A 12,503-nucleotide genomic window follows, 5' to 3' on the forward strand; every position below is an offset into this window, starting at 1 on the left:
TGAGTACACACAATATAACTGTACACTATATTTACATGCGGTAGATTTGTTGCAGAAATGTCTGTTATGGACAATGCATTCAATACATCTGATTTTTCTGACATACTGTACAGCCGGACATTTTTCAGGAGGATTTCACTCTGAAAACCCCCTGAAAAAGCATTACCGAAAGGCTCAAAAGAATAAACATCTGCAATTTTTATGTAAAAATGACTTGCTATGCAATGTGCATTCTTTTGAGCATCGTTTACTGCTTCAGGTTTCCAAAGAGGCCAAGTGGTTAAAAAAAAAATTAGCAGATAATTCTTCAGTTATTTTCTACTCTGAAAACACTTTATATTGTATAATACAAGTCAACAAGAAAGATCAAAGGAAGCCCAAAAGATGGCTGGGGATCTTTTTCAGAATTTTCCCAATGTTCTTCTCGCGGTTTCCTTATTGAAAGGAGTAAAAAAAACACCCGGAAAATGGTAGTAAAAAAGATACCCCTTAAATGATGACAAAATGTAAAAAAAAACAGCCGATGTTAAAAACTTGGAAAAATCCATTAGGAAACAGTAAAAAAAAAAAACGTTGTCCCAACTTATTGCTAGCTATTTTCTTATTGTTGAAACGAGTTTAAAAAAATCCAGAAAATGGTTGTAGAAAACACATCCCTTAAATGTTGGAAAAATGCTTTAAAAAAACAGCTGACGTTAAAAACTTGGAAAAATCAATCAGGAAACAGTAAAAAAAACAACTAAAAAATACACTTCAGGACAAAAAAGCCAGTGTTTCCTGAAGATTCTTCCTTTTGAAAAACTAGATGAGTTTGCCTAACTGAAAAAAGGATATTTCCTAGGGGTATATGCAGACAGCTTCATTCATTAGCCTTCTGACTGAGCACTTTGCCTTTTAGCCACAGGTGTTTTTCATCACAGCAGGACCACTACCCCTCCACAGAGATATAGATTTTAGTCTAAGGCCGAGATCACACATACGCGAGATACGGCCGAGTCTCGCAGGTGAAAACCAAGCTCTGGCGCCAGCACTCCGGAGCGGAGCGTGCAGCTCCATGTATTGCTGTGCAGTCGCACGCTCCGCTCCGGAGTTCCGGCACCAGAGCTGGGCTTTTACCTGCGAGCCTCGGCTGTATCTCGCGTATGGCTGATCCCGGCCTAACAGAGGATTCATGTTCCCATACAGATGAAGACTTTATTCTAAGTGAGGAAAGGCATTGCTAGGTCCTGGTATATGAGAAATGCCTTATCGTGGCTTCCAGATAAACATGTATTGGCCAATTTATGCACTAAACTTTCTCAATTTTTCATATTTCTAGTGCAGTAATGCAGTTCAATTTTCATTTTTCAAATTTGCAAGTTTTGGTGCCGCGGTGTGCTGCCTTTTTTGTTTGAATGTATATGACTTGGTGACTCTAGGTTCAGCACCTGTTCACACTTAGTCTATGTTTGGATGTGACAGTCAGTTTTTTTTTAATTTATTTTCATTTAGTTACTGGCATACGCTGAGTTTACACTTTAAGGAAACACGTGTATTTGAATTCTTCTCTAAAGTACAAGGCAGATGCTTTGCCACTGTCATTTTTTTTTACACTGCACATATTAAGATAAGAGTCAACCGCTTCCAAGTGGACAAGTCACTTCTTTTAAGAGCTTTGCGGCTTTGGAAAACAAAAGCAGTTAAAAGAAGTTCAAAAATACTGAACATATTCACAGCAAGACATTTTAACATTGTTGTGCATTATGTTAATTATTTTAAGCATTTTTTAGAGCTTTCCAAGGCGGGTTCCAGGCAGAATCCACATGAAAGAGGCTCTATGTGCACATGCATGACATGAGAAGAAAGTATTCACTATGGGTTCTCTATAATTAGAGATGAACAGCGCAGCCAATCAACAAGCTTTTCCTGTATGGGCATTTCCGTACCCACCACGGCCATGTCAAATGTTGGCATAACTGTGATAAGGCGATGCACTATGTAAAAAATAAATGAAAAAAAAAAGATGTAGGGTCTGTTCTATTTTTGATAACAGGTACAGGTAAAGCCGACAGTGGCGGGCTACAGCCCTCAGCTGTTAGCTTTTTCTTGGTTGATTATCAAAAATATGGGGTCTGCACAATTTTTTTCATTAATAAATGGGAAAAAGAGGGGATTTGTCAGCGGGTGTTTTGTTCAATTATAGAACTTTTTTCTGTGTGTCTTTTTTACTTTTGACTACAGAGTCCGACACCTCTTCATTACTGACCCAGGGCTTGATGTCAGTGGACATAAAACAGCTGACATTAACTTCAAAACCATTTCCCCACTTGCCAATGCACCAGGTCAAGTGGGAAGAGCTATGTGCCAGAATTGGCACAGCTAATGGATGCACCATTTCTAGGGCAGCTAAGGGCTGGTATTATTAGCCTAGGAGGGAGCCAATATCCATGGTCCCTTCCCAGCCTATTAATATCAGCACACAGCTGTCTGCTTAATATTTCATGGTTATTAATAATAGGGTTGACCCCACATCTTTTCATCTTTTGTTTGCAGGGCTCCCCCTTTTTAATAACTAGTAAAGGCTATGCAGACAGCTGGGAGATGATATTAATAGCCTGGGAAGCTCCATGTTTTTTGCCCCCTTCCCAGAATAACAACTCCAGCCTCCAACTGTCTGCTTTCCCTCAGCTGGGTATTAAAAAAGGGGGACCCCATGGATTTTTTTTTAATTTATGAATTAGCTAAATACATGTATGGTAAGCAACACATGCACTGCACTAAATATATATCACACTGACATCTTTATTACTCTGCACAGGCACCAGCTGCTGAATATTCTCATCAGTGTTACCTCTTCTCTCCTCTCGTACTACTCATCATCAGCCAACACCTAACCAGTGATAAAGTTTTCCCCACCGGTCACAGTTGCTGGCTTACATGCTGTCCTCTGTGTGACTGCGTGGGAACCGCAGCGCTGTGACTGGCGGTAACATCAGTAAGGTTGCCATCGATCAGAGACGGTGTTTCCAGCGCTGTCACACAGATGACAGTGTGAGAATCTCCTGATGTTCGGGCCCCTTATTCATTTAAATGGGGTCTGGATTTGGGATTAAATTCAGGTACCGATCTGGTATCCAAACCAAACTTTTTTTATAAAGTTTGTCTGAACCCAAAGGACCCAAACATCCGCGGGATAAAAAACAATAAATACAGTTATTGTAAATTATTGTCAAACAGAGCAGAACTGAAAATCTTTTACGTTCTATTTTTACATACCGTACAAATAAGATAGCCAATACACACATTTTTATTTCATGGCAAATTTCCTACCTGAGCGTTTTCTCTGGTGCTTGCTGTCCTGTCACCAGATCATAGCCTCTTTCCAGTGTGTTGTATGGCCATGGCCTAAAGATAGTGAGCATATATTTATAAACTGAACATTGCATAATTTAATTATGATACACAGATTTTTCTAATAAAACACTTCAATGATAAATTTTTACTTTTATGATAATATTTTATGTGTCTTTTTGTGACAAGACTTGCCTTATAGGAGTTTCCCAGGTTCAGAATATTGATGTGACTATTCTTCGAATAATAGACCATCAATATCCAACTGGTGGAGCTTTGATTCTTAACACCTCCACACATTAACTGTTTGATGTGGCTAAGGATGGGCTGAGCATCTCAACCTCATATGGCCTATTTACACACATGCTGTTTACGTAGTAGGAGCTGACCTGCATTTCACAGCATTGTCCCATTCACTTTAATAGAACAACACTGGAAAAAAAAATGACTGTCAGTTATTACACATCTCACACAGGAGAAAACTTGTTCTACGCAAATGTGGGGGTGTGTTCTCTTTCTCCTGTAATTTGCTGCCTGCTTATGATTGGTCATCATCATACAGGGGAAGAAGTATACACCCTCAAATAAAAATCTCAAAAAATGCCCCTTGGGCTGAACTTAAACTATAACCTAAACTTAATTAGCTAATATTTCCACAATAGTGAGGAGACGTTTTCATTAAAATATACATTTTACTCAGCCACTATTTAATGATCTTGCAGGTTTAGCATGCAGAAACTTGTAAAATGTCTTCATTATTAGTAGGCAATAGAGGCTTATTGCCTTGCATAAAAAATATTTCTACACCGTTAAGCTTCTGCAGAAAGCTAGGAAAATTGTACAATTAACACATAAAAGTATTGTGCAAAAGTTTTAGGCAGCTGTGGAAAAATGCTGCGAAGTAAGAAGCTTTCAAAATTAGAAGTGTTAATAGTTTATTTTTTTATCATTTAACGAAATGCATGTATGTTTGGGGATAATGTCCTGTTGCAGAATAAACTTGGAGACAATTGGGGGCCTGATATGACTACCTGGATTTCTTAGAGAAACCATTAATACTGACCAAATACCCAACTTCACTTGTTTAAATGTAGTCCTCAAACTTGCAGGGACCCTCCACCTTGCTTCATTGCTGCCAGTAGACACTCATTCTAGCACTTCAGCAAACAAACTGCCTTCTGCTACAGCCAAATATTTAAAATATTTACTCATAAGTCCAGAGAACCTGTTGTAATTTTTATGAAACCCAGTTCCTATGTTTTGGGCATAGCTGAGTAACTTGGCCTTGCTACTTTGTCAAAGTTATGTTTTTCGGCCACAATTCTTCCATGAAGACTACTTTAAGTTTCACTTCTCTGGGCACTATATAGGTGTAGCTGGGTTCCACTGTTTGAAGCCAATTCTGAATTCTGAGGTGATGGCACTGCTGGACATCTTTCAATATCAAAGGAAAGTAAGCATGATGGAACCATTGAATCTACGGTCCTCAATGTTGTCCATATTTTGGTGCTTCTACAAAAGAGCTTGAACAACCCATTTTCAAACCTCCACTTTGAAATCTTTGCCTAGGATAGACCTTGCTGATGCAGTATAACTACCTTGTGTCTTGTTGCGGTTCTCAGTCTCAACGTTATGTATAACCTGTGAAATCAAACTGTTTCCCACAACCTCACCTTTGTAGCAAAGTTTGGCTGTTCTTTGAACAATTTTAAGCCTCCTACACAGCTGTTTCTGTTTCAATCAATGACTCAGTTTCAACCTACACAAGAAAATGATGCTTCATATAGCCTGTTTGATTTAACTGGTTACTCATACACCTGACTATAATCCCTCAAAATACTACAAAATTCTTCTTACTTTGCACCATTTTTTTCACACCTGCCTAAAACCTTTGCATAGAACGGTAGATTTTAGAAATTCTTGATTTTAGTTAGATATGCAGTTTTCTCAGGCATTATTAGCCACCATGCAATTTATTGCACTAGGAGGAACATACCCTTGGCTTTGTCCCCAATCGCTGCGAACACACAAATGTGGATGATTTAGATCAGGAGAGTAACCATCATGGCAGCTGCAGTCACCTGCGGACACACGTAGAAATGTAAAATTATGTTCTCATTCACCAGTTTAATTGCTAAAATGCTGGATATAAAATAGTAACACTAAAAGGTTGCCACAAACAACTTTTATTTTTTTTTTAACCTTTTTATTTATAAGGAAACTTCTTAGGACGTGTTATTACGGGGAAGATTTGTTTCTAGATTTTGCAACTGAAAAACAACTTTTATTTAACACTTATGAACAAGTTTTTTTCTAAAGAATGTGCATGAATTTTTTCAATCCCCACACAGACTAATGCAAATGTTTTCTTAAAAAGCTTAGCATGCTGCTTAACAAGAAATTATCTATTTTTGTGGAAACAGGGAGCTTTCCCTTTTATGGAAAGAATGGACTGGTTATAAAACCGGTTAATGGCATTGCAGAAATAATGATCAGGTAAAAATAATATATTTTTCGCTGCAGCATTATTTAAGCTAAACCGAGAAGTAGATGAAAGAGGAATGGGAAATATGAATGAATAACCTGTTTGTTTGGCAATCACTGCATGTTTTGCACCTGTTGAACAGCCACGAGACATGCCACCACGAGGACTCGAACATAGTAATCCAGCACGCCGAAGACACTCCATTAACACCCGAGCATGGAGAACACCTTATCCGAGCACTGATAGAGCCTGACTGTGCTATCATACACAAGATCATGATCTTTACTGCGTCAAACCAGCAGTGACCGCCAGTGCGGTGCTGTACGCACTCTCGCCAATTATCTTTATTTATCCTGACAACCGGTCAGTGTAGGGTGGGAACTCCTGCTTGATCTCAGCATCTGACTCAGGGCGTCCTCTGTTATTACCTGGTGGTTAGGAGCACCAGGAACGACCTGATGGTTAAACTCACACAAGACAAGCTCTGGGATGTGGGAGCTCTGCTGACCGCAAGCCCTAATCCCATCACAACAACTAGAAATAGCCGTGGAGCGTTCCTGACTCTACTTAGACGCCTCTTCACAGCACTAAGAGCTAGCTAGCCCTAGAGATAGAAAATAAAGCCTACCTTGCCTCAGAGAAATTCCCCAAAGGAAAAGGCAGTCCCCCACATATATTGACTGTGAGTAAAGATGAAGTCACAAACGCAGAAATGAAACAAGTTTCAGCAAAGGGAGGCCAGACTTACTAAACAGATAGAGGATAGGAAAGGAATCTTTGCGGTCAGCACAAAAACTACAAAAGACCACGCAGAGTGTGCAAAAAGACCTCCACACCGACTCACGGTGCGGAGATGCCACTCTGCATCCCAGAGCTTCCAGCTAGCAAGACAAAATCATGATAACCAGCTGGACAAGAAAACAATGAACATATAATAACTATCAGGAACTTAGCTTCTGCTGGAGAAGACAGGTCACCAGGAAGATCCAAGAGCGAACTGAACCAATGCAGGAACATTGACAGCTGGCATGGAGTAACGATCTAAGTGGAGTTAAATAGAGCAGCCAACCAAAGGATAAACCACGTCACCTGTGCAAGGAACCTCAGAAGCAGCAGCTTCACTCACAGCCACCAGAGGGAGTCCATGGACAGAACTCGCCGAAGTACCATTCACGACCACAGGAGGAAGTTTGACAACAGAATTCACAACAGTACCCCCCCTTGAGGAGGGGTCACCGAACCCTCACCAGAACCCCCAGGTCGATCAGGATGAGCCAAATGAAAGGCACGAACTAGATCGGCAGCATGAACATCAGAGGCAAAAACCCAGGAATTATCTTCCTGACCATAACCCTTCCACTTGACCAGGTACTGGAGTTTCCGTCTCGAAACACGATAATCCAAAATCTTCTCCACCACATAATCCAACTCCCCCTCGACCAACACCAGGGCAGGAGGATCAACGGAGGGAACCATAGGCGCCACGTATCTCCGCAACAACGATCTATGGAACACATTATGGATGGCAAAAGAAGCCGGAAGGTCCAAACGAAATGACACCGGATTAAGAACTTCAGAAATCTTATATGGCCCAATGAAACGAGGCTTAAACTTAGGAGAGGAAATCTTCATAGGAACATGACGAGATGACAACCAAACCAAATCCCCAACACGAAGTCGGGGACCAATACAGCGCCGGCGGTTAGCGAAACGTTGAGCCTTCTCCTGGGACAATGTCAAATTGTCCACCACATGAGTCCAAATCTGCTGCAACCTGTCCACCACCGTATCCACACCAGGACAGTCCGAAGGCTCAACCTGCCCTGAAGAGAAACGAGGATGGAAACCAGAATTACAGAAAAAAGGAGAAACCAAAGTAGCCGAGCTGGCCCGATTATTAAGGGCGAACTCAGCCAAAGGCAAGAAGGACAACCAATCATCCTGATCAGCAGAAACAAAGCATCTCAGATATGTTTCCAAAGTCTGATTAGTTCATTCGGTTTGGCCATTAGTCTGGGGATGGAAAGCTGAAGAAAAAGACAAATCAATGCCCATCTTAGCACAAAAGGACCGCCAAAACCTCGAAACAAACTGGGAACCTCTGTCCGAGATGATGTTCTCTGGAATGCCATGCAAACGAACCACATGCTGGAAAAACAATGGCACCAAATCAGAGGAGGAAGGCAATTTAGACAAGGGTACCAAATGGACCATCTTAGAGAAGCGATCACAAACCACCCAAATGACCGACATCCTTTGAGAAACAAGGAGATCAGAAATAAAATCCATGGAAATGTGCATCCAGGGCCTCTTCGGAACCGGCAAGGGCAAAAGCAACCCACTGGCACGAGAACAGCAGGGCTTAGCCCAAGCACAAGTCCCACAGGACTGCACAAAAGAACGCACATCCCGTGACAAGGAAGGCCACCAAAAGGATCTAGCCACCAAATCTCTGGTACCAAAGATTCCAGGACAACCAGCCAACACCGAACAATGAACCTCAGAGATAACTCTACTAGTCCATCTATCAGGGACAAACAGTTTCTCCGTAGGACAACGGTCAGGTCTATCAGCCTGAAACTTCTGCAGCACGCGCCGCAATCAGGGGAGATGGCAGACAAAATTACCCCCTCGTTAAGAATACCCGCCGGCTCCGGAACACCCGGAGAATCAGGCACAAAACTCCTTGACAGGGCATCAGCCTTCACATTCTTAGATCCCGGAAGCTATGAAACCATAAAATCAAAACGGGAGAAAAAGAGCGACCATCGAGCCTGTCTAGGATTCAACCATTTGGCAGACTCGAGATAAGTCAAATTCTTGTGATCCATCAAGACCACCACGCGATGTTTAGCTCCTTCAAGCCAATGACGCCACTCCTCGAATGCCCACTTCATGGCCAACAACTCTCGATTGCCAACATCATAATTGCGCTCAGCAGGTGAGCATTTTCTAGAAAAGAAGGCACATGGTTTCATCACCGAGCCATCAGAACTTCTTTGTGACAAAACAGCCCCTGCTCCAATCTCATAAGCATCAACCTCGACCTGAAACAGGAGCAAAACATCTGGCTGGCACAACACAGGGGCAGAAGAAAAACGACGCTTCAACTCCTGAAAAGCCTCTACAGCCGCAGAGGACCAATTGACCACATCAGCACCTTTCTTGGTCAAATCAGTCAACGGTTTAGCAATACTAGAAAAATTAGCGATGAAGCGACGGTAAAAATTAGCAAAGCCCAGGAACTTCTGCAGGCTCTTCACAGATGTCGGCTGAGTCCAATCATAAATGGCCTGAACTTTAACAGGGTCCATCTCGATAGTAGAAGGGGAAAAAATGAAACCCAAAAATGAAACCTTCTGAACTCCAAAGAGACACTTTGACCCCTTCACAAACAAGGAATTCGCACGAAGGACCTGGAACACCATTCTGACCTGCTTCACATGAGACTCCCAATCATCCGAAAAGACCAAAATGTCATCCAAATACACAATCATGAATCTATCCAGGTACTCTCGGAAGATGTCATGCATAAAGGACTGAAACACAGATGGAGCATTAGAAAGCCCGAATGGCATAATCAGGTACTCAAAATGGCCCTCGGGCGTATTAAATGCTGTTTTCCATTCATCGCCCTGTTTAATTCGCACAAGATTATACGCCCCTCGAAGATCTATCTTCGTGAACCAACTAGCCCCCTTAATCCGAGCAAACAAATCAGACAGCAGCGGCAAAGGATACTGAAATTTGACTGTGATCTTATTAAGAAGGCGGTAATCAATACAAGGTCTCAAAGAGCCATCCTTCTTGGCCACAAAAAAAAAACCTGCTCCCAATGGTGACGACGACGGGCGAATATGACCCTTCTCCAAGGATTCCTTTACATAACTCCGCATAGCGGCGTGCTCTGGCACAGATAAATTTAACAGACGGCCCTTAGGAAACTTACTACCAGGAATCAAATTAATAGCACAATCACAATCCCTATGAGGAGGTAGGGCACCGGATTTTGGCTCTTCAAATACATCCCGGTAATCTGATAAAAACTCAGGGACTTCAAAAGGAGTGGAAGGCGAAATAGACAACAATGGAACATCACCATGTACCCCCTGACAACCCCAGCCGGACACAGACATAGATTTCCAATCCAACACTGGATTATGGACCTGTAGCCATGGCAACCCCAAAACGACCACATCATGCAGATTATGCAACACCAAAAAGCGAATATCCTCCTGATGTGCAGGAGCCATGCACATGGTCAATTGAGTCCAGTACTGAGGCTTATTCTTGGCCAAAGGTGTAGCATCAATTCCTCTCAATGGAATAGGATACTGCAAGGGCTCCAAGAAAAAACCACAGCGCCTGGCAAACTCCAAGTCCATCAAATTCAGGGCAGCGCCTGAATCCACAAATGCCATAACAGAATAGGACAACAGAGAGCAAATCAGAGTAACAGACAAAAGAAATTTAGACTGTACCGTACCAATGGTGGCAGACCTAGCGAACCGCTTAGTGCGCTTAGGACAATCGGAGATCGCATGAGTGGATTCACCACAGTAAAAACACAGCCCATTCCGACGTCTGTGTTCTTGCCGTTCAGCTCTGGTCAAAGTCCTATCACACTGCATAGGCTCAGGCCTAAGCTCAGAGAATACCGCCAGATGGTGCACAGCTTTGCGCTCCCGCAAGCGCCGATCGATCTGAATGGCCAAGGACATAGACTCATTCAGACCAGCAGGTGTGGGAAATCCCACCATGACATCCTTAAGGGCTTCAGAAAGACCCTTTCTGAAAATTGCCGCCAGGGCACACTCATTCCACTGAGTAAGCACAGACCACTTTCTAAACTTCTGACAGTACACCTCCGCTTCATCCTGACCCTGACACAAAGCCAGCAAGATTTTCTCTGCCTGATCCACTGAATTTGGTTCATCATAAAGCAATCCAAGCGCCAGAAAAAACGCATCAACATCACGCAATGCAGGATCCCCTGGCGCAAGGGAAAATGCCCAGTCTTGAGGGTCACCACGCAACAAAGAAATAATGATTTTTACTTGTTGAACGGGGTCACCAGAGAAGCGGGGTTTCAAAGCTAGAAACAGTTTACAATTATTTTTGAAATTCAAGAACTTAGATCTATCCCCAGAAAATAAATCAGGAATAGGAATTCTAGGCTCTAACATAGGATTCTGAACCACAAAATCTTGAATGTTTTGTACCCTTGCAGTGAGATGATCTACACAAGAGGACAGACCTTGAATGTCCATATCTACACCTGTGTCCTGAACCACCCAAAGGTTTAGGGGAAAAGAAAGACAAAACACAGTGCAAAGAAAAAAAAATGGTCTCAGAACTTCTCTTATCCCTCTATTGAGATGCATTAATACTTTGGGCCAGCTGTACTGTTATGACCTGGTGGTTAGGAGCACCAGGTCATAACCAGGAACGACCTGATGGTTAAACTCACACAAGACAAGCTCTGGGATGTGGGAGCTCTGCTGACCGCAAGCCCTAATCCCATCACAACAACTAGAAATAGCCGTGGAGCGTTCCTGACTCTACCTAGATGCCTCTTCACAGCACTAAGAGCTAGCTAGCCCTAGAGATAGAAAATAAAGCCTATCTTGCCTCAGAGAAATTCCCCAAAGGAAAAGGCAGCCCCCCACATATATTGACTGTGAGTAAAGATGAAGTCACAAACGCAGAAATGAAACAAGATTCAGCAAAGGGAGGCCAGACTTACTAAACAGATAGAGGATAGGAAAGGAATCTTTGCGGTCAGCACAAAAACTACAAAAGACCACGCAGAGTGTGCAAAAAGACCTCCGCACCGACTCACGGTGTGGAGATGCCACTCTGCATCCCAGAGCTTCCAGCTAGCAAAACAAAATCATGATAACCAGCTGGACAAGAAAACAATGAACAAATAATAATAACTATCAGGAACTTAGCTTCTGCTGGAGAAGACAGGTCACCAGGAAGATCCAAGAGCGAACTGAACCAATGCAGGAACATTGACAGCTGGCATGGAGTAACGATCTAAGTGGAGTTAAATAGAGCAGCCAACCAAAGGATAAACTACGTCACCTGTGCAAGGAACCTCAGAAGCAACAGCTTCACTCACAGCCACCAGAGGGAGTCCATGGACAGAACTCACCGAAGTACCATTCACGACCACAGGAGGAAGTTTGACAACAGAATTCACGACAGTCCTCAGGCGTGGGCTCAAAAGCCACCGAGGGTCAGAGCGAGATCAATCACCAGCTTAATGGGGGTGAATCTCAGGGATCCCACCAGCATCCATCTGCTGCACCCTGTGACGGTTTAGGCTACTTTCACACTAGCGTCGGTACGGGCCCGTTGCAGTGCGTCGAGCCGACGTACCGACGCATGCTGTGAAGTAAAAGCACAACGGGGGCAGCGGATGCAGTTTTTCAACTGTTCCGCTGCCCCATTATAAGGTCTGGAGAGGAGGCGGCGGAGTTCTGGCCGCGCATGCGCGGTCGGAAATGGCGGATACGACGCACAAAAAAGTTACATGTAGCGTTTTTTTGTGCCGAAGGTCCACCAAAACACGACGCATGCGTTGCACGATGGATGCGACGTGTGGCAATCCGTCGCAATGCGTCGTTAATGAAAGTCTATGGAGAAAAAACGCATCCTGCGGGCAACTTTGCAGATGCGT

General features: G+C 43.1%; 1 protein-coding gene across 1 annotated transcript in view; it reads right to left on the reverse strand.

The window, feature by feature from the left end:
* ASTN2 (astrotactin 2) overlaps positions 1 to 12,503 on the reverse strand; it is a 1,089,443-nt gene that overhangs the window by 508,323 nt on the left and 568,617 nt on the right. Inside the window, exons 7-8 of the mRNA XM_069748558.1 lie at positions 5,327 to 5,411; positions 3,310 to 3,384 (exon numbers count right to left, since the gene is read on the reverse strand). Of these exons, the coding sequence (XP_069604659.1) occupies positions 3,310 to 3,384; positions 5,327 to 5,411 (160 nt within the window). The remainder of the gene's footprint in view (positions 1 to 3,309; positions 3,385 to 5,326; positions 5,412 to 12,503) is intronic.

This window comes from Ranitomeya imitator, chromosome 2, assembly GCF_032444005.1.
Source record: "Ranitomeya imitator isolate aRanImi1 chromosome 2, aRanImi1.pri, whole genome shotgun sequence".
Taxonomy (NCBI): domain Eukaryota; kingdom Metazoa; phylum Chordata; class Amphibia; order Anura; family Dendrobatidae; genus Ranitomeya; species Ranitomeya imitator.